At 37.3% G+C, this 25,687-nt stretch overlaps 1 protein-coding gene across 4 annotated transcripts in view; it reads left to right on the forward strand.

Annotated features, from left to right (window-relative positions):
- The window catches only part of wb (wing blister), a 375,780-nt gene that overhangs the window by 263,885 nt on the left and 86,208 nt on the right, over positions 1-25,687 (forward strand). For all 4 annotated transcript variants that reach the window (XM_070092086.1, XM_070092087.1, XM_070092088.1 and 1 more), the window contains 11 exons: positions 339-466; positions 2,890-3,017; positions 4,547-4,743; positions 6,438-6,628; positions 9,720-9,835; positions 10,984-11,106; positions 16,469-16,580; positions 16,805-16,952; positions 17,469-17,616; positions 19,527-19,691; positions 22,044-22,204. In XM_070092086.1, the coding sequence (XP_069948187.1) occupies positions 339-466; positions 2,890-3,017; positions 4,547-4,743; positions 6,438-6,628; positions 9,720-9,835; positions 10,984-11,106; positions 16,469-16,580; positions 16,805-16,952; positions 17,469-17,616; positions 19,527-19,691; positions 22,044-22,204 (1,617 nt within the window). The remainder of the gene's footprint in view (positions 1-338; positions 467-2,889; positions 3,018-4,546; positions 4,744-6,437; positions 6,629-9,719; positions 9,836-10,983; positions 11,107-16,468; positions 16,581-16,804; positions 16,953-17,468; positions 17,617-19,526; positions 19,692-22,043; positions 22,205-25,687) is intronic.

A 25,687-nucleotide genomic window follows, 5' to 3' on the forward strand; every position in this document is an offset into this window, starting at 1 on the left:
TGGAGGTGTACTATATATCATATTTCAGGGCAGTCTCCATAGTATAAAAAATACATGAATATGAAAAGAGTAATATACATTTATAGGTACTAAGGGCACCTGGGTTAAAATTACCTATATGATTACATTTTTCCTATATAATTAATGGCATATGTATTATTACCTCGAGAAAGCTGTGTAAAAACTTTTTTGATAATACTGTTGTATCAGTACTTTTGGACTCATTTTAATTAAATTATTCTGTTAAGTACTTCATTAATTATATTTAATTTTGAGATTAAAGTTTGTAATGCATTCCTTACTAATATGAAAAACTTCTCTAAATTACTGATGTGTAGTCTTCAAGATGTGACTCTGGATGTTGCTGCAGAAGGTTTTCCTGTTTCATCTCGCGTAGCCTTGGGTGTGGAACAGTGCATCTGCCCGGCAAACTATTCAGGCACTTCTTGTCAAAATCCTAATATTGGTATGTATTTTATTAGGCTTTCCAAATATTCAGTATTGGTATTTACATCTTAATTGTATCATCAGTTTAATTTATTTTGTATTTTTCATTCCATTATCCATTACCCTCTCTTTCTGTGCTGTTCATCCTTCTGTTTTTGTTTTACATTATTCTTACCTCATTATTCTCTCTACTTATTCCTGTCACTTTTTCTGTACAATTGTAATACTATTTATGTATTATTCACCCTTTCAAATTTAACTGCATTATATATACTGAATTGCTTGATTAAGATAAAAGATAAAGATTTTATTTCTTTGCAAGGTTACAGTGTGTATTTACAATTTTGATTTTGGGTCACCCTGCCTCGGTGGGAGATGGCCGACTTGTTGAAAAAAAAAAAAAAAGTACAAAGAAAGCCACTATCATGCCGAGGCATTTTGGGCAGACTTATCCTAGTACGTAATAACTACTTAAGTCTAGACTTGATAAGAGTGGTTAACTTTTTAATAAATCTTTATTTTATCTTAATACTAATGTGAGGCAGTCAAGGTGGAGGTTTATAAGAATAATAATCTTGAAGTTGATGTACAAAATGGTTACTCTACATTTTTATAATTTAAGAAAATGAAATGATAGAAAAATTATATTATATTTTAACTAATGAAAGAAAGATAAAGCCATTGTAATCAGACAGGTATGGGGTATAAGGAATGGGCTTTGAACATTGCAGAAAAAAGGAGATTAGAGAGGCAGTGGAAATGTCATGTTTGAGAGTAATATTTGGTGTGAATGTTACGCAGAAGGTTAGGAACATAGAAATTAAGAGGCAGTATGGGGTTACCAAGGGCATAATTCAGAGGGCTAAGGAGGAGCTGTTGAGGTGGTTGGGATATATGGAGAGGATGAAAAGGACCACCGGTGGCCTGGTGGCTAAAGCTCTCGCTTCACACACGGAGGGCCCGGGTTCGATTCCCGGCGGGTGGAAACATTTCGACGCATTTCCTTACACCTGTTGTCCTGTTCACCTGGCAGCAAATAGGTACCTGGGTGTTAGTTGACTGATGTGGGTCACATCCTGGGGGACAAGATTAAGGACCCCAATGGAAATAAGTTAGACAGTCCTCGATGACACACTGACTTTCTAGGGTTATCCTGGGTGGCTAACCCTCCAGGGTTAAAAATCCGAAGAAAATCTTATCTTATACGAGGGTGTATAAATCTGGGATGGAAGGTTGGAGGGGTAGAGGTCATTGTAGGAATGATTGGTGATGAGTTTTAGGGACTTTAGCATTCAACAGGCTTGTGTGAGTGTGTTAAATAGAAGTGAATAGAGACAAGTAAAGTAAAGTAAAATTTATTTGTAAAGGTTACAATGTGTAATTACAATTTTGATTTGCTAAAGTAAAAGATAGCCACTATCAGGCTGGGGCATTTTGGGCAGACTAATCCTAATATATAGTAACTAATTAAAACTAGATAAGATAATAGTAAGATAATAGATAGGAGTGAATGGAGACGAATGATACTTGGGACCTGACGATCTGTTGGAGTGTGAGCAGGGCAATATTTAGTGAAGGGATTCAGGGAAACCGGTTATTTTCATATAGTAGGACTTGAGTCCTGGAAATGGGAAGTACAATGCCTGCACTTTAAAGGAGGGGTTTGGGATATTGGCAGTTTGGAGGGGTATGTTGTGTATCTTTATACGTATATGCTTCTAAACTGTTGTATTCTGAGCACCTCTGCAAAAGCAGTGATAATGTGTGAGTGTGGTGAAAGTGTTGAATGATGATGAAAGTATTTTCTTTTTGGGGATTTTCTTTCTTTTTTGGGTCACCCTGCCGTGGTGGGAGACGGCCGACTTGCTGAAAAAAAAAAAAAAAATTAAAACTAGACAAGAAGTAGTGGTTAACTGTTTACAATCTTATTTAAACTTAATACACATGTGAGATAGTAAGGTGGAGTAGGGTTCGGTAAAATAATCTTGAAATTGCACACAAAATCTGCCTTACAAGTAATGGTTCAGGTGGTAATATTTTATGGATTGGCAGAATTAAAAGCCTAGAGATCACATAATAAAACTAATTAGCAGATGTTTTGGTTGATTTGGTTAATATTGAGAGATAAGATGATTTTGGATGTACTGTTGGAGTGTGAGCAAAATAACTTTTATGAAGGGATTCAAGGAAACCAGTTAGCTGGACTTAGTCATGGAGGAAGGAAAGTCAGTGCCTGCACTCTGAAGCTTGGGTTGGGGATAGTGCAATGAGATGGTAATCTGAATTGTGATATCAGCACACTTTTGGCAACACAACAATTGAAGAATGATGGTGCATGTGTTCTTTTTGGGTCACCCTGCCTTGGCAGGAGACATCTGTTGAAGTAAAAAGAAATTATTTATTTTATTTATTTTCTGACTTTTTCTTTTTACATATTTTCAGGGTATTATCGCTGGCATAAAAATAACTACATTCAGTCCACTATTATTATTGATTTGGTGGGAGAGTCACGCCAGTGCCGATGTAATTTACGATCTGAGACTTGTGATGCAGAAACTGGCATATGCAAGGTAAAATGCTCTCATCATTTGATCATTGCTCCTTTTCTTTCTGTACATATGATTTTTTAAAATCATGTGTTTACTTAGGTACACAAATACATTAAAATTATGATTGTATAGGTTTATAAAATAATAGGAGAAAATCTATGGGGAAAATTTATTTTCATCAGGCCACTAGAAAAAAAAAAATACTTTTTCACAAAGCATTATAGATAACAACAATGAGATCCAAGAGAAGGTTGTGTAAGTTACATCTATGGAACAGTTTTTTTTAATGACACACTCAGTATTAAAGACAGGGTACACAAGCATAGCTCTTCTCTAATTATAAATGAGTAATCACAAGTCAATAATCATATTTTAGATGTTAATGTGATGGGCTAATTCAGAGGTCAAAGTTAAGAGGTTAGTTCCAAGACCTGAGCTCCTCTGCCAAGACAGTGATAGTGTAAATGATAGTGAAAGTGTTTCTTTTTCGGGCCGCCCTGCCTCAGTGGGTAATGGGCAGCATGTAAAAAAAAATGTACTGATATACATGCATGCAAAAAGAAATGTATTTTTAACACTGGCCATCTTCCACTGAGGCAGCATGACCCAAAAAAGAAGAAATAATAATTTTCCTTTTTTACCTTTAGTAATTTATACAGGAGAAAGAGTTACTAGTCCCTTGCTATTGGCATTTTTTGTTGCCTTTTATGACATTGCATGGCTTATGGAGGAAGGATTCTTTTCCACTTCCCCATGGAGAAATATATGTATGTATGTATGTACTAAATGCAAGATTTCAGGTACACCTTGCTACTTCTACTTACACTTAGGTCACACTACACATACTAGCATATATATACGCACCCCTCTGGGTTTTCTCCTATTTTCTTACTAATTCTTGTTCTTGTTTATTTCCTTTTGTCTCCATGGGGAAGTGGAACAGAATTCTTCCTCCATAAGCCATGCATGTCGTAAGAGGTGACTAAAATGCCGGGAGCAAGGGGCTGGTAACCCCTTCTCCTGTATACATTACTAAAGTTAAAAAGAGAAACTTTCATTATTTTTTAGATCTCCTTGCATTGGTGGGATGCGGCTGATGTATTAAAAAAAAAATGTACTATATATGAAAGAATTTAGCCCCCCAAAAAATGAATCCATGAACTCAGCCTTATGTCACTAGTGTAGCAAAGAACAAGGGAGGATGTGATCGTAACATAAAATACTTAAGAGTCATAGACTTTTCACAGTAGGGATATAGCAAGGAGAGGGTTGGAAATTACACCTCCATATAAGCCACAAGAATATTAAACATTTCCAGTGTAATAGTGGTAAAGACATGGAATGAACTGAACAATGACACAGGAAGCATACTCCATATATGAGTTCATAAGGGTTATTTCGTGTCAGATGATCAAAAATTAAGAGGCATGACCAGGAGCTAGAGTGCCTTGTTCCAGACTTAAATAGGTAATTACACACAAGGTTTAGACTAGTGTAATTCATCGCATTCATCGGCCAATATAATAACTGTTAATTCTCGTCTTTTTCAGAACTGCCGAGACAATACAATGGGAGATCATTGTGAAGTTTGTGTGACTGGTTACTATGGTAACCCTGCTGTGGGACAATGCAAGCCCTGTGCATGCCCTTCACTGGAACAAAATTTTGCCGAGACATGCCAAGCTGATCGATATGCTGGTTACATATGTCACTGCCGGACTGGCTACAATGGTGATAAGTGCGATAGGTAAAATTAAAGGATATACTGTTTTTTAAGTGTTACTCTCAATTTAAAGTATTTTTAATTAAATAAACTGGGCCAGTTGTGCAAGCCCCACAGAAAGTTGGTTTATATTCCAAGCAAGTAAAACTTGATTTTCATTATTTTTGCAAATACAGCGGACCCTCGACTTACGATATTAATCCATTCCAGAGAGCTCATCATTAGACGAAATTATTGTAAGTTGAATTAATTTTCCCCATAAGAAATAATGGAAATCCTATTAATCCATTCCAGACACCCAAAAGTATGAAAAAAAATTTTTACCACATAAAATATACATTTTCCTACACACAAAAAGAAGGATACATGCACAGTATACTATACTATATGAAGAATAAATGACACACCTTTATTGAAGATGTAGTGATGAGACACTGTTTTTCTTGAACACACTGGGATTTTCAGAGTGATACATGAGTAAAGGCTTCAGTTTGCAATCCCCACTAGCATTACAAGAAAACATAAGAGTTAGCCTGTCTTTCATAGGCTTATGTCCTGGGAGTGCCTTTTCCTTCTGAGTAATGTAGGTCCTGTTTGGCATTTTCTTCCAGAACAGGCCTGTTTCGTCACAATTAAACACTTGTTGGAGTTGGAATTTTTCAGCTTCACCATGCCTTATCACATTGTGTATGCCACTATTATTCTTAAATCTCTCAAACCAACCTTTGCTGGCCTTAAATTCACCAGTATGAGCACTAGTTCCAGGCATTTTTTCCTGGTCACCTGGGTGTTAGTTGAGTAGTGTGTGTCGCATCCTGGGGGAGAAGATTAAGGACCCCAATGAAAATAAATTAGACAGTCCTCGATGACACACTGACTTTCTTGGGTTATTCTGGGTGGCTAACCCTCTGGGGCTAATTGTTTCTCGGTAATTGTTTCTCGTTAAGTCACGCCAACAACAGTCTCCCCACATCTTCAAGTAGTACAGCTGACGGTGGTGCAGCAACAGCTGACGGTGGTGCAGCAGCAGCTGACCGTGGTACAGCAGCAGCAGCAGCTGACTATGGTACAGCAGCAGCAGCAGCTGACCATGGTACAGCAGCAGCTGACCGTGGTGCAGCAACAGCAGACGGTGGTGCAGCAACAGCTGACCGTGGTACAGCAGCAGCAGCAGCTGACCATGGTACAGCAGCAGCAGCAGCTGACCATGGTACAGCAGCAGCAGCTGACTGTGGTACAGCAGCAACAGCTGACCGTGGTACAGCAGCAGCTGACCGTGGTGCAGTAACAGCTGATGGTGGTGCAGCAACAGCTGACAGTGGTGCAGCAGCAGCTGACTGTGGTACGATAGTATTTCTCACCCTTTTTACCACAGGGTTGGCACTAGAAGCTTTCTTTGGGCCCATAGTGGCTTATTTAGCAGTTACGAGTACTAAAAACAATGGAGTAATACAAAATTTATCGAATGTGTGTTTGCAACCATCTGCCCTAGCTTGTAAACAATGGCACTAGCTGAGCTGAGGCGCTCTGGCCAGACGGACAGCGTTCGGGACGAATGATGCAAGTCGAGTTTTTTTTCATAGGTTGGGGAAATTTTTTTACACTGAAACGCTTCCTAAGTCGATTTATCGTAAGATGAGGCCTTCGTAAGTCGGGGGTTCACTGTATATACAGTAATCTGCAGGGTGTGAATAAACAATAAAAAATCTCTTCATTAGATGTGACTATGGTTATTATGGTCGGCCATCACAGCATGGTGGGTATTGTCAGCCTTGTGGTTGTGATCCATTTGGTAGTGTTCGTGAAGGATGTGACCAAGATGGAGTATGCACTTGCAAAAAAGGAATCACTGGACGAGATTGCTCTCAGTGTGCACCAAGGCATGTCACCTCTGCAACAGGCTGCAAGTGTAAGTAAAGTGACACTGAAATTCTGAGGCATTATATTCTGAATAAAAAAATCATCATAATTCCAAAAGGCATCATTTAATTTGAGAAATTTACTATGGAAAAAAATAAAATCCATAAATTTTTGTGAATTTATATCATGAAATACCTGTGATAACTTTTTGGGTAGTATCAAACTCTGGTAATATTGTATTCCAATGTCTAGTAAGAGTGATTTTTATAGTGTTCCTCCAAGAACAAAAGTCAAAATACTGTGCCTGGAACATTTCACAGCTAGTCCACAAATTGAAGATAAATCTTTTGGTGATATTCTGGTCTGTCTTGGACTTGGTTTTAGTCCAGAATGGTTTACAAGGCTTTAAAGATTTATCTTTAATTTGTGGGTTAGTTGTGAACAGATGGTAAGTATATTACAATATGGTAAGTATAATATTACAATAGCAAACTTAACCCTTCTTCCCTAATATGCAGAATCTAATACAAAATGGAAGTTGCCACAGTTGCTTTATGCTAATGACACTCTGAATAAAAGTTGCAAAGGCTGGTAGACAAATTTGGAAGGGTATGAAAAGAAGGAAATTAAAAGTGAACATAAGGGGGGTGTTAATGTTGCAGTTTAAAAACTGTAGTGTAAAGCACCCTTCTGGCAAGACAGTGATGGAGTGAATGATGGTGAAAGTTTTTCTTTTTTGGGCCACCCTGCCTTGGTGGGAATCGGCCAGTGTGATAATAAAAAAAAAAATAAGAAAGAGCAAGATGGTGAGGGGTAGCAAATGATTTAAGTAATGAAAGATTGGATATCAGATTGGAGGGAGGGAGTATGGAGGAAGTGAATGTGTTCAGATGTTTGGGAGTGTATTTGTCAGTGGATGGTAAATGAAAGATAAGGTAGACCATAGAATTGATGAGGAAAAAGCAGGTGGTGTATTGAGACATCTTTGGAGAGAGAACATTATCCATGGAGGCAAAAAGGGAAATGTATGAGAGTATAGTGGTACCAATTCTCTTATATGGGTTTGAAGCATGAGTTGTGAATGTTGCAGTGAGGTGGAGGCTGGAGACAGTGAAGATCTTGTGTCTGAGGGCAATGTGTGGTGTAAATATTATGCAGAGAATTCATAGTTTGGTGATTAGGAGGTGTGGGGTTACTAAGAGTATTATCCAGAGGGCTGAGGAAAGGTTGTTGATGTGGTTTGGACATTTAGAGGGGATGGAGTAAAATAGGATGACTTGGAGGGTGTATAAATCCATAGTGGAGGGAAGGCAGGGTAGGGGTCACCCTAGGAAAGGTTGGAGGGAGGGGGTAAAGTAGGTTTTGTGTGTTTAGGGACTTGAACATCTAGCAGGAGAGAGTGTGAGTGTGTGAGTGTGTGAGTGTGTGAGTGTGTGAGTGTGAGAGTGTGAGTGTGTGAGTGTGTGAGTGTGTGAGTGTGTGAGTGTGTGAGTGTGAGAGTGTGAGAGTGTGAGAGTGTGAGAGTGTGAGAGTGTGAGAGTGTGAGTGTGTGTGTGTGTGTGTGTGTGTGTGTGTGTGTGTGTGTGTGTGTGTGTGTGTGTGTGTGTGTGTGTGTGTGTGTGTGTGTGTGTACTCACCTAATTGTACTCACCTAATTGTGGTTGCAGGGGTCGAGACTCAGCTCCTGGCCCCGCCTCTTCACTGATCGCTACTGGATCCTCTCTCTCTCTGCTTCCTGAGCTTTGTCATACCTCTTCTTAAAACTATGTATGGTTCCTGCCTCCACTACTTCACTTGCTAGGCTATTCCACTTGCTGACAACTCTATGACTGAAGAAATACTTCCTAACGTCCCTGTGACTCGTCTGAGTCTTCAGCTTCCAGTTGTGACCCCTTGTCCCTGTGTCCCCTCTCTGGAACATCCTATCTCTGTCCACCTTGTCTATTCCCCACAGTATCTTGTATGTCATTATCATGTCTCCCCTGACCCTTCTGTCCTCCAGTGTCGTCAGTCCGATTTCCCTTAACCTTTCCTCGTACGACATTCCCTTGAGCTCTGGGACTAGCCTTGTTGCAAACCTTTGTACTTTCTCTAACTTCTTGACGTGCTTGACCAGGTGTGGGTTCCAGACTGGTGCTGCATACTCCAGTATGGGCCTAACATACACAGTGTACAGTGTCTTGAACGATTCCTTATTAAGGTATCGGAACTCTATTCTCAGGTTTGCCAGGCACCCGTATGCTGCAGCGGTTATTTGGTTGATGTGTGCCTCCGGTGATGTGCTCGGTGTTATGGTCACCCCAAGGTCTTTCTCCCTGAGTGAGGTCTGTAGTCTTTGTCCACCTAGCCTATACTCTGTCTGCGGTCTTCTTTGCCCCTCCCCAATCTTCATGACTTTGCATTTGGCTGGATTGAATTCGAGAAGCCAGTTGCTGGACCACATGTCCAGCCTGTCCAGGTCTCTTTGCAGTCCTGCCTCATCCTCGTCCGATTTAATTCTTCTCATCAACTTCACGTCATCTGCGAACAGGGACACCTCAGAGTCTATTCCTTCCATCATGTCGTTCACATATATCAAAAATAGCACTGGTCCTAGAACTGACCCCTGTGGGACCCCGCTCGTAACAGGCGCTTACTGTGATACCTCTTCACGTACCATGACTCGTTGCTGCCTCCCTGTGTGTGTGTGTGTGTGTGTGTGTGTGTGTGTGTGTGTGTTTGTTTTAGGAGTAAGTGGAGGCAAATGGTTTTTGGGACTTGACAGGCTGTTGGAGTGTGAGTATGGTAACATTTTGTGAAAGGATTTAGGGAGAGCATTTAGCCAGACTTAAACTCCTGAAAGTGGGAAATACAGTGCCAGCACTCTGAAGGAAAGGTGAGAATATTTGCAGTTTGGAGGGGTATCTAAACTATAGTATAAGCATGCCTCTGGCAAGACAGTGATAAGTGTGAATGATGGTGAAAGTGTTTCTTTGTTTGGGTCACCCTACCTTAGTGGGAGATGGCCAGTGTGTTAAAAAAAAAAAAGATTGCTGATACTATATGGAAGAATTTTTGTGTTATTGAACATAATGAAAACAATTTTTTTCATGTGTTTTTTATTTACCAAAAGTTACATAAACATATTCTTTGTATTGCAGCATGTGAAGATGGCTGTGTCAACATACTGCTTGATGAAGTAGAAGAAATGATTAGAGCTGCTACTTCCATTAATGTAACAGGCTATATACCAGCCCCTTGGCCCATGGTCAGAGAGGTATTATAGATGATTTGCTGCAATTTTTTTTTTTTTTTTTTGCTAGGTATCTGGATACCCACAACTTAGGAATTGTAATACAGGTTAAACTAATAGTTTATGGAGAGTAAAATTATGAGTAAATCTAAATAAGAGAAATGTATATTCAGTGGGCTTCTACAAGCAAGGGATGGGATTCCATGATTCCCCTTCTCTGCATATTACCACTTTGTATATTTTTATGGAATGTGTACTGTTCATAATTTTCTTCATGAAAAAGATGATGCACATTTTTTCATATTGCATTAATTATTTGATTATGTGGAGAAGTGACTTGTGACTGTTGTTGAGAAAATTTTTATCTTGCTACAACACCTTTGGGTTTACTGCTTGACTTATTATTATTATTTTTTTATTCAACAAACCGGCCATATCCCACCAAGGCAGGGTGGCCCAAAAAGAAAAACGAAAGTCTCTCTTTTTAAATTTAGTAGTTTATACAGGAGAAGGGGTTACTAGCCCCTTGCTCCTGGCATTTCAGTCGCCTCTTACAACACACATGGCTTACAGAGTAAGAATTCTGTTCCACTTCCCCATGGAGGTAAGAGGAAATAAACAAGAACAAGAACTAGTAAGAAAATAGAAGAAAACCCAGAGAGGTGTGTATATACTTGTACATGCTTATTTACTTGTATATGCTTGTACATGTATGAGTAGTGTGACTTAAGTGTAAGTAGAAGTAGCAAGACGTACCTGAAACCTTGCATGTTCATGAGACAGAAAAATGGACACCAGCAATCCTACCAACATGTAGAAAAATGGACACCAGCAATCCTACCATCATGTAAAACAATTACAGGCTTTCGTTTTACACTCGCTTGGCAGGACGGTAGTACCTCCCTGAGTGGTTGCTGTCTACCAGCTTACTACCTATATTATTATTGTTGTTGTTATTAATTACTGTTGTTATTATTTATGGGAAACATGAGGTAATAAGGTTTGATCTAAGGGAAATTCAGGGTACCTTGAAAGGACTACATATATAAAGTAGTTGCCTTTTACATACATTCAGTATATGTATAAATTGGCTTTAGAATATAAACATTTTGAATATGCTTTACATTTTTTTTGGTATGATATCTGATTAACTCTTTATTTGATTTTTTCAGATCCAGAATATTACCAGAATCCTGAGGTATCAGCTAGACAGATATCACAGCAATGTTGATGCCTCTCAAGAACTTGTGGTTGAATTTGATTTAGACTATTATGCCAGAGATCTCTTGCGCAAGGTAAGTGCTTGATGTTAATTGAAAAGGATAATTATGAAAAACCAGAAAGAAACTTGTCATTGAATTTTGAAATATCTTTCTAAAAGTCAAATCCCTTATTATTCGCCAGAAATTCATAAACTTGAAGTTTGTATACTCTTGCAACGACTTGTCAGAGGAGAGGCCTGCTTAATGTGTATGTAGAAGCTGGTTATAATGGGTGCTCATTTATTTACATAAAAATAGCACATAATGTGAGAGTTTAGTACATTCCTTTTCATGTGTTTCATGACTTTCACAAATTTTAATCATTCTAAAGGAAACTAGTTCTTTTTGTGGCCAACATTTCTTGATAATACAATGATTTACTTGGAATCCTACTGTTGCTTTCATTTTTGTGTATATCATATGTTCTATGTGTTGCACTGTGATGCAGAAATTCCTTGTCTGCCCAGCACTTTAAAAATACTGTTAAAAAGCACCTCCTTACCTTAATGTTATGCTGACAGCAATTTACTGTGTCAAACAAATCCTGAAACTGTTTTTCATCCAATTCTATCCCTGTTCTTGTTCTGGCTTTCTTTCAACTCCCATATATTACTAGATAAACTTATACAGGTCGGCCATCACTAATCCGGCATCATTGGGACCTGTACGGTGCTGGATTACTGACTTTGCTGGATTACCCAATTTACGCCCTATTTTTGGCCCATTCCATTGTTCCAGTCTACCAAACTTGTGTAGCTATTTTGCTAGTATTCCTTCTGTAGTGATTTTTAAATTCAGCAAGGTTTATACAAGCATTGCACTGAACCTTCACCTCAGTGCAACTTTTGCAAGAACAAATCTTGCAAGGGTTCTTGCAACTATATTTGTATATACTTCTATTCTGTCGACTGAGTACAAGAAACTGCCCACTCACCTGTTTCAACTACCCAGTAAAGTGGTCAGAAATTGGCAATTTGGCCAATTTCACACAAATTTCTAAATATGCCAATTTCAAAATAGGATCCAGAATAAACAGTGCAGACATTCCTGGCACTAAAATAACATTTTCTCTGTTCATTAGTCAAGTCTCCAGGCCTCTCTTATATTACTCTTGCTTTCCATTTTTAATTTTTATTGACACAAAAAAATAGAAGATTGACTTATGCAGACTACTGCATTATTATAATAATTGTATAAAAGTCAACCCATTTGTGACTGTGTATTAGACTGGCCAGTCGGACACGTATTGGACGGTGATGTCATTTGTTTACTCTTGAACATTGGCAAAGAATCAAACATTTCCACTACTTTGAGCTCAATTTCAAAGTATTTTCCTTGTGAAACCAATCAGAATCATATCTATTTCTGTAATATATTTTCCATTTTGTCAAATGAGACCAAAAAAATGAAAATGCAACAATAACAATCATACGAAAATATACCGCTAAGGGGCTGCTAATGGCTGAGAGGTGAACTCCTTTATTTATCATCCAATTTCTTTCATTTTTGGTGTACTTTAAGAAGCATCTTTCCATCATACATTGCCCAAGTCTCAATAAGATAGCCCAACACACAACTGAGAAAAACAAATATTTACCAAAAATCATATAAGGCAAGCCCAAGCCAGGTACTGGAAATAAGTCACTTTGTTTGACTTTTTTGGGTTATCCTATGGTCTCTACAAATATGCTGCTATGTATGATAATCTGTGTAGAGAAAATAGTTTTTTTATTTCAGTTTTATGGTGCATTACGAATGTATATCACAGTTAGCCCTGTTGTATACTCTGTTTTCTCTAACATAAACCCCCAAGACAGGGATAGGAGGATGGTACTTGTAAGTAAGTAAGTAAGTTTATTCAGGTATACACAAATACAGTTACATAGAATTATTGTACATAGCAGCATATGTGTAGAGAACCTAGGATAATCCAAAAAAGTCAGACAGAGTGACTTATTTCCCATATCATCTTCATACCTCCATCAAACCGCTCGGTATTATGCCAAATATTATTCATTCTGGATTATTTACCATGTTTTTATATATATATATATTTTTTTTTTCAACAAGTCGATCGTCTCCCACCGAGGCAGGGTGACCCAAAAAAGAAAGAAAATCCCCAAAAAGAAAATACTTTCATCATCATTCAACACTTTCACCACACACTCACATTATCACTGCTTTTGCAGAGGTGCTCAGAATACAACAGTTTAGAAGCATATACGTATAAAGATACACAACATATCCCTCCAAACTGCCAGTATCCCAAACCCCTCCTTTAAAGTGCAGGCATTGTACTTCCCATTTCCAGGACTCAAGTCCGACTATATGAAAATAACCGGTTTCCCTGAATCCCTTCACTAAACATTACCCTGCTCACTCTCCAACATATTAGATTAATTGTGATAGGTAGTGTTGATATTAGCATTATAATAAAGTATATTCCCCTGCATCACAAGACTGAGCTCATGGCAACTGACAGTGGCTTCAAAGCCACCTTATCTTTTATGGACAATGTACCGTGTATGTGTTTTACACAACGAGAAGCATTTCTTTTATTCGTTGGAGCCATGGCTAGGGCTTTAAGTAAGCAGGTTATAACAATAAATGAAGAAAAAGAAATTGGAATGACTTATCCAGCAAGTAGTACCACCAAACAGTAGCAACAGGTTGGTGTGGCAACCCTGGAAATTTGAAATTATGCTCGCCGAAATTAGTGCTGGATAACTGATGGAACCGCATGACTAATTGCCGGATTAGTGATGGCCGACCTGTACTATCTCATCATATTTTGTATTAATCCAAATAACTAGTGTTACTATTATTGCAATTTTTAGTTAACTTAATAAATTTTAATATAGTAAAAGAGTTCTAAGTGTCATGCACCATGCTATGTTTTATCTGCTTACATATACAGTGGAACCTCTGCTTGCGAGTTTAATCTGTTCCATGACCTTGCTCACAACTGGATTTGCTCGTTTGCAGAGTTAATTTTCCTCATTTAAATTAATTGAAATGCAATTAATCCATTCCAGTGGAATTCTGTACTTCAATAATTTTGCTAATATCAACTCTATGGCTTATTTATCCATCTCACTTCATCTAATATGACATAATAAACAATATAAATAACATAGAAATCTGATATATACTCTAAAATGAATAAAATATGTCATTCTTGTAGTGGTATGGGCGGTGTCGGTGGCCGACCAGAGTTTGTCTGGTGACAGGACAACATACTTCTTGAATATTTCGCTATCAACAACTCTACAGCTTATTTATCTATCACAGTTCTTCTAATATGAAATAATAAACAATGTAAATCACATAAAAACCTGGTATATACTCTAGAATGAATAAAATATGTCATTGTAACAGGTGGAGGCGGCCACAACCGCTCCCTCTTTGTTGTGGTTAACACTTCCATCTAATGATGGCCTTTTGAAGCTGTCTATTATTAGAATTATTATATGTAATACATTGTTATTATATATGTATTATTATTATACATTTTATTATTATACATATATTATTATTATATATTGAAAAAAAAAATTATTATTATTATATAAATAATTTATAATTTTTATTCACACAAAAAATATAAGACTTACTGTTATTTCTTATTGCAATAATTGTATAAATAATGTCAACCCATTCACGACTGCATATTGGAATGGCCAGTGACGTAATTTGTTTACTCTTAAACATAGCCAAGCAATGGACCATTTCTCCTACGTTGAGCTCAGTTTCAAGGTACTTTTCGTTGTGAAAGCATCAAAATCATATCTATTTCTGTAATATATCTTCCATTCTATCAAATGAGACCAAAAAAATGAGAATACAACCATACGAATATACTGCTAAGGGGTGGCTAATTGCTGAGAAGTGAATTCCATTATTTATGCATAGATTTCTTTCATTTTTGGTGTTTATTAAGAAGCATCTTTCCATCATACATTGCTCAAGTTTCAATAAGATAGTCCAACAAACAAATGAGATACAATTCCCGAGATCAAGAGCAAGAGTCCCTCACCAGCGTCAAGGAACCTGCCTTGAGGTCTCCTCGCTTATGGAAATCTTGCTCGTGTATGGAAGCAAAAAATCGACCCATCGACTGCTCGTATTTGGAAAAACTCGCACATGGACACTCTCGCAAGTAGAGGTTCCACTGTACATTTGAGTCATATTCATTGAATCTATTTTATTGTGGTATACCAGTAATGTCTTGTATTACCTGGAGAGAATTCCGGGGGTCAACATATGTAAAATTTTATTGTCCTTTTAATCTTAAGTTAGGGTTAAGCTTGGCTGAAATGCCCTTCATAACCATGGGCTTTCCATGTGCTCTATTAAATGTTATATAATTTTGTACAAAAGATGCATCATATGGAAATAAAGAATTATGAATTTAGAAAATATCCTCAAATGAGGTGTCTTGATACTAGTGAATTACTGTTGCTGCAAGCCCCATTCCCCTTTACTGGTTAAAATCTGAGTACAGTGGTACCTCGGGATACGAAATTAATTAGTTTCAGAAGGCTGTTCAAGTGCCGATACCAAATGAATTTGTTCCCATAAGAAATAATGTAAATTAGATTAATCCGTTTCAGACCCCCAAAAATACACTTGCAAAAGGACTTACATAAATACACTTACATAATTGTTCGAGTTTTGAGCTGTTTGTATCCTGAGGTACCACTGTACCTCTGTGTTCCCAGGTACTTTATGACCCCCCTTACGGGTTTAACACTACCTCCATGAATGTACCAGTAATAATAATACAAATAATGATGCCCAGTCATGGCATCTGCTCCATCTGCATTTCCAAGACTCAAAAAGGTCATGAAATGTTCACTAATGTTTTCAGATAATAAATCAGTATATGCAAAGAACGAGCAGAGTTATTAGTGTTTCCACTTGAGAAAACTGCTTTGACTTTTCTGTTTATAAATCAGTTGTTTTCTCATGTTAAGAACATAACACTGCAACAGGCCTACTGACCCATGCGGATCAGGTCCCCCCCCCCGATTAGCCCAATGGCCCCTCCTCCCCCCGATTAGCCCAATGGCCATCCTCCCCCCGATTAGTGCAATGACCCACCCAATCTGGTCACCTCCACTCAGGGATGGAGCACGGCACCACATGTTAGATGTCGTTAAATAAATTTTTCAACAATGGTATCTACATATATTAAAAATTAAAAATATCAGTTTTCTGGGTACTTTTGACCTTCACTAAATGTTGAAAAGTTTATTCTCTGGCAAGACAGTAATAGTATGAATGATGGTGAAAGTGTTTCTTTTTCAGGTCACTCTGCCTCGGTGGGAGACGGCCAGCATGTTAAAAAAAATATGTAATTATTCTTAGCACTGTAATTTTATTTTGCATTTAGGCAGAACAGCTGGAAGTGACAGCAAAAGAAACATACCCACCAACTGCAGTCATTAAAATTGAGGCCCAGACGATTTTAGATTTAATTAAAAGTCTCTATACCCAAATTGATGGTAAGTAAAATTTTATAGTAAAAAATAAGATTCACCCAAAAAAACAGGAATATTATTTCTAAAATGCTGTGTAAAGGCATTATACATAAATAGTTTCTTGATTTTACAATAAATTCTGTGACCATAAAAGCTTTTGAGTTTTATGTTACATGTTATTAAAAAATGAAAATTTATCATATTAATCTAGCAAACATACTGTACATTTAATTAGCGATCTCTTGCAGATACCATTGCATACCTTAAGAACTATGCTATTGGAGAGACTCCTAGTATATCTGTTGGTGGTGCCATGTTGGAAGCTGAAAAGATTTTGAAAGAGATTCAGATGCGCAATTTTACCAAGTTTGATATTGAAGCTGAGATAGAGATAAGGTTTGCAACTGTTTTCATTTATAATAGTTGTGGTACATTATCCTACTCATATTTGCCATAATAACATATGGATTTTATTCATTAGAAGTGTAATGATAGTCATGACCAATACAGCTTATGCAAGGTATATTTGTCTAATTATTTTTCTTAACTTTTTTAATATACAGCCTCTCCTCACTTAGCGATGTACTCATTTACTGACGCCTCAGACTGATGACGGGCTCTCTGACCAGTATTCATACCTAAATAATGTATATTAGAACTGATTTCCTCTATTCTGTTTATTCATTATACAGTACACTACTGTATAAACATTGAAAAATATACCAGAAATATTATAAGATGGTTGACACAAACTCTCTACCATTATAGTATCCTCCTCACTTAGTGACGAATTCATTTAATAACATGGTCTTGGGAACGGAACTCCATCGTTAAGTGAGGAGAGACTGTACTGTATGTATATTTGAGTAATAGGCTTTATATACTATATGAGGATAATTTTGTTTTTTGTAGCAAGGCTAAACTTTTGCTGAACCGGATAATGAAAATGGACCAGGAAAATCCACACATTCAAGCCCTTCAAGTTCGCATAAAGGATATCGACAACAAACTTAATGAACTTCTTCAAAGAATAAATGCAGCCAATAGTAAAACAAATGAGGTACAATTTTTTTTTTTTTACTGTTATTTGAGTTAGTTATGTCATAGGTGAAGTATAAATCAAAGTACATTACAGAATTTTTATGTACTCATTAATGAAAATAAAGCTGAAGAGCCAGTGAATATTGATGAAGTTAAATTTTAAGCATTAAAGCATTACAGTGATTTATAAATTATGTTTTGAATGGCATTTGAGAAGAAAGTTTTTTGTATGTACAGCAGGTCACCACATACAATCCTAATGCAAATTATTTACAACTTAGTGTTCACAACTTGAAATCTGTTTTCCTAGAGACAACGATGTTGTGATCAGAGATAGTGAATCATAATTTCTTAACGAAATTTAAAAACACATACAGTACAATATGTACTTAAGTTCTTCACTTTGCTATCCTCCCTTTCATTCTCTCCTTCCTCCTCACACTCTTTTATTGTATTTGACACAAAACCCTTTACACATGTGGTATTTGAGGATTGACAAGAGAGGCACAGACACAGGCAAGTCAGTAGGACTGACTTCCTCTTTATTCCCTCCCTCCCATCCTGTGATAACAGACTTACCATATGCTCTCTACCTTTTTATTGTTATACTGAGGGTATTAGGTGCCTGGGCATATGTGTGGGAAAGATGTGAAGAACATAATTGCATAACTATGCTGTGTTGGGGAAGGAAGGGGTTATGGTGTAAGCTGTGAACTGCCACACATCAACCATTGATCGAGTATGAGACATGATCGAGTCACCATTGCACATTTTGCTGATGTTGTTACCAGCAATTTAAATTTTCCACAAATTGCTAGAAAAATGACAGGATGGATAATGAGAACCTTCAAAACTAGGGATGCCAAGCCCATGGTGGCACTCTTCAGGTCGCTTGTTCTATCTAGGCTGGAATATTGCTGCACACTAATAGCACCTTTCAAGGCAGGTGAAATTGCTGAGCTAGAAAATGTACAGAGAACCTTAACGGCGTGCATAATGGAGATAAAACACCTCAATTACTGGAGTGCTTGAATTTCCTGAACCTGTACTCCCTGGAATGCAGGCGGGAGAGATACATGATTATATACACCTAGAAAATCCTAGAGGGACTAGTACCGAACTTGCACACGAAAATCTCTCACAATGAAAGCAAAAGACTCGGCAGACGATGCAACATCCCCCCAATGAAAAGCAGGGGTGTCACTAGCACATTAAGAGACAATACAATAAGTGTCAGGGGCCTGAGACTGTTCAACTGCCTCCCAGCATACATAAGGAGGATTACCAATAGACCCCTGGCTGTCTTCAAGCAGGCACTGGACAAACACCTAAAGTCGGTACCTGACCAGCCGGGCTGTGGCTCGTATGTTGGATTGCGTGCAGCCAGCAGTAACAGCCTGGTTGATCAGGCTCTGATCCACCAGGAGGCCTGGTCACAGACTGGGCCGTGGGGGCATTGACCCCTGGAACTCTCTCCAGGTAAACTCCAGGTATAATGTGAAAATGGGCCCTTCAAAATGGTAATTTTTTTTTATTCCAGGCCTTCCAGAGTTTCAAGGCTATATCTGCCATTCTTGACCAATAAATCTAATAGATATGATCCTTCCTCACATACATAAAATAAACTTAAAAATATGAATACATTTGATACAAAAAAGTATTTATGGAAAAGTTCTGTTTAAAGGTTTGCAATGTTTATACATTTATATTTGTGAGAAATTAATTGGTTCCAAAGTGTTCCACAGAATGCAGATGTCATAACTTGGATGTTCATAAGTCTTGGTTCTAGTTTTTATTAATTTAGGTTGAACTTTTAGCTTTAATTATAACACTCCTGAGAAACCTTGCATAAAATTGAAATTCTAAACTTTTTTGTTAACTTCATTGATTTTCAAGACAATAATTGAATGGTTTTTATTTGCATTTTAGGCAGCTATGGTGAATGAAAGCAATCGCAGGAGGCTTTCTCGTGTAAAGGAGTATTCTGCAGAGATCAAGAGCACTCGTCAAATAGTTGATGATCAGAACTTCAACTCCACCCAGTTGCTGAAAGAAGCCAACAAAAACCTTATTAACACCAGAATTAATTATGATGTATGTATTAACAAGTGCACATTTTGTACTCATTAAGCTTTTTCCTTTATAATGTTTTCACATGTGTGCTTAAACTTTTTTTATTCTTAAGAGTTTAATACATTTTATTATTCTTGAATTCTGTACTTATTTTGTCATTAAAATTCATTAACTGGATATATACACCAAGATGGCAGTGGAGATGTCATGTCTGAGGGCAATGTGTGGTGTGAATATAATGCAGAGAATTCATAGTTTGGAAGTTAGGAGGAGGTGCGGGATTACCAAAACTGTTGTCCAGAGGGCTGAGGAAGGGTTGTTGAGGTGGTTCGGACATGTAGAGAGAATGGAGCGAAACAGAATGACTTCAAGAGTGTATCAGTCTGTAGTGGAAGGAAGGCGGGGTAGGGGTCGGCCTAGGAAAGGTTGGAGGGAGGGGGTAAAGGAGGTTTTGTGTGCGAGGGGCTTGGACTTCCAGCAGGCATGCATGAGCGTGTTTGATAGGAGTGAATGGAGACAAATGGTTTTTAATACTTGACGTGCTGTTGGAGTGTGAGCAAAGTAACATTTATGAAGGGATTCAGGGAAACCGGCAGGCCGGACTTGAGTCCTGGAGATGGGAAGTACAGTGCCTGCACTCTGAAGGAGGGGTGTTAATGTTGCAGTTTAAAAACTGTAGTGTAAAGCACCCTTCTGGCAAGACAGTGATGGAGTGAATGATGGTGAAAGTTTTTCTTTTTCAGGCCACCCTGCCTTGGTGGGAATCGGCCAGTGTGATAATAAAATAATAAATACACCAAGATGTGTACATATCTTTATTGTTGACTTCTTCTAGAGGACTTTTCATCCTTATGAACTTTGGTCTTATGTTGGCACTTTTATTGACGTTACTCTCAGGTTGAACGTACATTATGAGCACTTTTAAATAATTCCATGTACTGTATTGACATCTGAAAATTATTGCAGATTTTCTTTTCTTGGTACATTAAGGAGTTACAGAATTATCACAGTATTGCCTCTAAATTATATTAAAGGATAATATAAGATACCTGCCAAGCTATTGATTTTAATCATAAACTAAGCTAACTCATCTTAATCTAGCTTGAGATCTTATGGTGGCTGGTAAAGACCATTATATGAGCAGTAGCACTGTTCATAAGAGCAGCTCTGCCACTATAGAGTTCCTACCCATTCAGTATTATTATTATTATTATTATTATTATTATTATTATGATCATAACTAAGTGCTAAACCCATAAGAGTCGTAAAGTGCTGCAGGGTAGACTGTGCTAAAATGTGTAATATGCCTGATCAGAGATTAGTGTGGATGAAGAGTGTAACAGAGGTACAGTTAGGAAGGGCAGCGAGGAGTGCTAAAGGAAGTATGTATAATCAAAGCTGGTTTAATAAAGCTATTGCTGACAAAGGTGGGGCTATCTGCGAGGAGGGTTCCCATTCAATAAATGTCTTATTTTTCTTAAATGGCATTTAGAGTAAATTTAGCTGTAAAAAATAATAAAGAAAATACACAATTTAGAGGTGTGAAATTACACTATTGGGGAAATCAATTCAGCACCAGTTTCTTTTAAGCCTTTTATTGTATTAAAGTAGAGTTGTGTTACAGTAAGATTTCAAACCATGACTAATTTTAATGTATAACTGCTGTAACTAATTTGTATTGCTCATAAGACATAGAAAAAAAGTTGAAGGGACAAACAGTACTAGCCTTACTGATGTCATGTTATCTCGCTGTACTAGAAATTTTTGTTAGACATGAAATATATTGAAGGATTTACATGATAATCTGATAGTATCCTTTCTTTCATTTTATCATAAAATTTATAGTAATATATCTTGTAGAAGGGAGCAAGGAGTTAGTAACCCCTTCTTTATACATTACTAAAGTTATGAAGAGAAACTTCTGTTTTTCTCTTTGGGTCACCCTGCCTCGGTGGGATACGGCTGGTTTGTTGAAGAAGATCTCTTGTAAAAATATTTGACCTCCTTTTTAAATCATGAAGTGAAGGTGTTGATCTGTAACGTGTAGAAAATCTGTTAATAGTATAATTTTTAAAGATCTTTATTCATTGTAAAAGAATACCCAAAATGCATGTAGGAGCATATGTATTTGCAGAATATGTGACAGGTTTGCTATATGTAGGAACAACAGCTGTAATACACATCCCACACTTAAGAATTAATATTGTAACTGGTTTCCAATGTGATAAGTACTGTACTCTTAATATTGTTGATTAAGACTTAATGAACCATATATTTCCTGTCAATATATTGTGAGGATCGTAAGTTATAGGAACCTATAGAAACATTCTATATGATGAAAATTTTGTTCACTAAATCTCTTCACTTATTTAGGATCTTGCCAACCTGTTAGTTGACTTGAGAAATGGCTCCAACTATCTTGAAGAGTTTGAGGGTCTTTTGTGGCGACTGAACATTGAATATAGGGACAAATATGTCAAGAGAGCCCATGACCATGCAATGGAACTTATGAGAGAATCAATTAGACTAGAAAGGTTAGTATTGTTATAGTTTTATATTCTCATGTGAAATAAAAATAATTAGTAGTATTCGAAGTATTAAAGATGTAGCTCTGAGTTGTTATCTAGGTTGTTTTACTTTCTATTGTATTTTTGTGAATGTTTTGTCAATGTATTTTGTCTTTAAATAAAATATATATTAACCCTTAAATGGTCCAAACATATATATATGTTTTTTCAACATCTGAAAGTATGTAAAAAATATAGATCTTTTTTTTTTGTTTTACTTTTGAAAATGTGTAAAAAAACTTTTATCTACATTTTTTTTTGTTATATTTGAAAATATGTAAAAAAAAAGTAGATCTACTTTTGTAGCACTACGAATTTGAACGTCAATCTGTTTGGACCGTTTAAGGGTTAAATATAGGGGTGGTAGGAGAAAATTCTCAAACAGCTTCAGGGAGAACCTTGAGTTTTCCCTGAAGCAAGTTTATTCTTTTCTCTGAGGAAGAGGGTCCCCAGGACAGTTCTAGAGGTGGTACCTCCCTATATTTATATTTAAAAAAAAAAAAGTTAGTAGTACATATATATATGAATGTTTCCATGGGGAAGTGAAAAAAAATCTTTCTTCCATAATACATGTGTGTCTTAAGAGGCAACCAAAATGCTGGGAGCAAGGGGCTAGTTATTCCTTCTGTATAAATTACTAAATGTAAAAAAGTTTCTTCTTTTTTGGATCACCCTACCTTGGTGGGAGATGTTAAGAACAAAAAATGTATATGTATATGAATCTTTCTTTCAACACACCGGCCGTATCCCACCGAGGCGGGGTGGCCCAAAAGGAAAAACGAAAGTTTCTCCTTTTACATTTAGTAATATATACAGGAGAAGGGGTTACTGACCCTTGCTCCTGGCATTTTAGTTGCCTCTTACAACACGCATGGCTTACGGAGGAAGAATTCTGTTCCACTTCCCCATGGAGGTAAGAGGAAATAAACAAGAACTAGAAAGAAAACAAAAGAAAACCCAGAGGGGTATGTATATATATGCTTGTACATGTATATGTAGTGTGACCTAAGTTTAAGTAGAAGTAGCAAGATGTACCTGAAACCTCGGATGTTTAGGAGACAGAAAAATGGGCACCAGCAATCCTACTATCATGTAAAACAATTATAGGCTTTCGTTTTACACTCACTTGGTAGGATGGTAGTACCTCCCTGGGTGGTTGCTGTCTACCAACCTACTACCTAGAACTTATATGTATATATGCATGTATATGTTAATGTAAGTTTTTTCCTTGTTCTGTAACATTGGTGTCAGTGGAATGCCTTCTATCTGAGCAAAAAAACTAATGGAAAAATAAATATATAAATAAACAGCTCTAGGAATCATAAGAATATTGTCTTTATTAGTAGTAGTAGTAGTAGTAGTTGTAGTAGTAGGTTGGTAGACAGCAACCACCCAGGGGGGTACTACCGTCCTGCCAAGTGAGTGTGAAACGAAAGCCTGTAATTGTTTTACATGATGGTAGGATTGCTGGTGCCTTTTGTCTGTCTCATAAATATGCAAGATTACAGGTACCTCTTGCTACTTCTACTTACACTTAGGTAACACTACATATACATGTACATGTTTATTTATACACACTCATCTGAGTTTTCTTTCATTTTATCTCAATAGTTCTTGGTCTTATTACTTTTCCTTTTATATCCATGGGGAAGTGGAATAAGAATCTTTCCTCCGAAAGCCGTGTGTGTTGTAAAAGTCAACTAAAATGCCGGGAACAATGGGCTAGTAACCCCTTTTCCTGTAATAATTACTAAAAAGAATAAGAAGAAAATTGTCAAAGTGGGAAGTCTGAATGTGTGTGGATGTTGTGCAAATGATAAGAAAGAGATGATTGTGGATGTTATGAATGAAAAAATGCTGGATGTCCTGGCTTTAAGTGAAACAAAGCTGAAGGGGGTGGGAGAGTTTCAGTGGAGAGGAATAATGTTGTGGAGGGAGCAGTAGGTAAATTTGGGGTGCCAGGGGTAAATGAAAATGGGGGGCCTTTAATTGAGCTATGTGTAGAAAGAGGTTTGGTAATAAGTAATGCATATTTTATGAAGAAGAGGATAAATATGCAAGGTATGATTTAGCACGTAATGAAAGTAGTTTGTTAGATTATGTATTGGTGGATAAAAGGTTGATGGGTAGGCTCCAGGATGTACACGTTTATAGAGGGGCAACTGATATATCGAATCATTATTTAATTGTAGCTACAGTTAGAGTAAGAGGTAGATGGGAAAAGAGGAAAATGGCAACAACAAGCAAGAGAGGTGAAAGTGTATAAACTAAGGGAGGAAGAAGTTCGGGTGAGATTTAAGCAACTATTGGCAGAAAGGTGGGCTGGTGCAAGTATGAGTAGTAGGGGGGTTGAAGAGGGTTGGAATAGTTTTAAAAATGCAGTATGAGAATGTGGGGGCAGAAGTTTGTGGTTATAGGAGGGTGGGTGCAGGAGGAAAGAGGAGTGATTGGTGGAATGATGAAGTAAAAGGTGTGATAAAAGTGAAAAATTAGCTTATGAGAGGTTTTTTGCAAAGCAGAAGTGTTATAAGAAGAGTAGAGTATATGGAGAGTAAAAGAAAGGTGAAGAGAGTGGTGAGAGAGTGCAAAAAGAGAGCAGATGATAGTGGGAGAGGCACTGTCAGGAAATGTTAATGAAAATAAGAAAAATTTTTGGAGTGAGTTAAACAAGTTAAAAAAGCCTAGAGAACGAATGGATTTGTCAGTTAAAAACAGAGTAGGGGAGTTAGTAGATGGGGAGATGAAGGTTTTGGGTAGATGGCGAGAATATTTTGAGGAACTTTTAAATGTTGAGGAAGAAAGGGAAGCGGTAATTTCATGCACTGGCCAGGGAGGTATACCATCTTTTAGGAGTGAAGAAGAACAGGATGTGAGTGTGGGAGAGGTGCATGAGGCATTACATACAATGAAAGGGGGTAAAGCAGCTGGAAATGACGGGATCATGACAGAAATGTTAAAAGCAGGGGGGGATATAGTGTTGGAGTGGTTGGTATTTTTGTTTAATAAATGTATGAAAGAGGGGAAGGTACCTAGGGATTGGCAGAGAGCATGTATAGTCCCTTTATATAAAGGGAAGGAGGACAAAAGAGATTGTAAAAATTATAGAGGAAGAAGTTTACTGAGTATACCAGGAAAAGTGTACGGTAGGGTTATAATTGAAAGAATTAGAGGTAAGACAGTATGTAGGATTGCGGATGAGCAAGGAGGTTTCAGAGTGGGTAGGGGATGTGTAGATCAAGTGTTTACATTGAAGTATATATGTGAACAGTATTTAGATAAAGATAGGGAAGTTTTTATTGCATTTATGGATTTAGACAAGGCATATGATAGATTATGATTATGTGTGAGGTGAAAGTGTTGAATGATGATGAAAGTATTTTCTTTTTGGGGATTTTCTTTATTTTTTGGGTCACCCTGCCTCGGTGGGAGACTCCCGGCTTGTTGAAAAAA

Source organism: Cherax quadricarinatus, chromosome 38, assembly GCF_038502225.1.
Source record: "Cherax quadricarinatus isolate ZL_2023a chromosome 38, ASM3850222v1, whole genome shotgun sequence".
NCBI lineage: Eukaryota > Metazoa > Arthropoda > Malacostraca > Decapoda > Parastacidae > Cherax > Cherax quadricarinatus.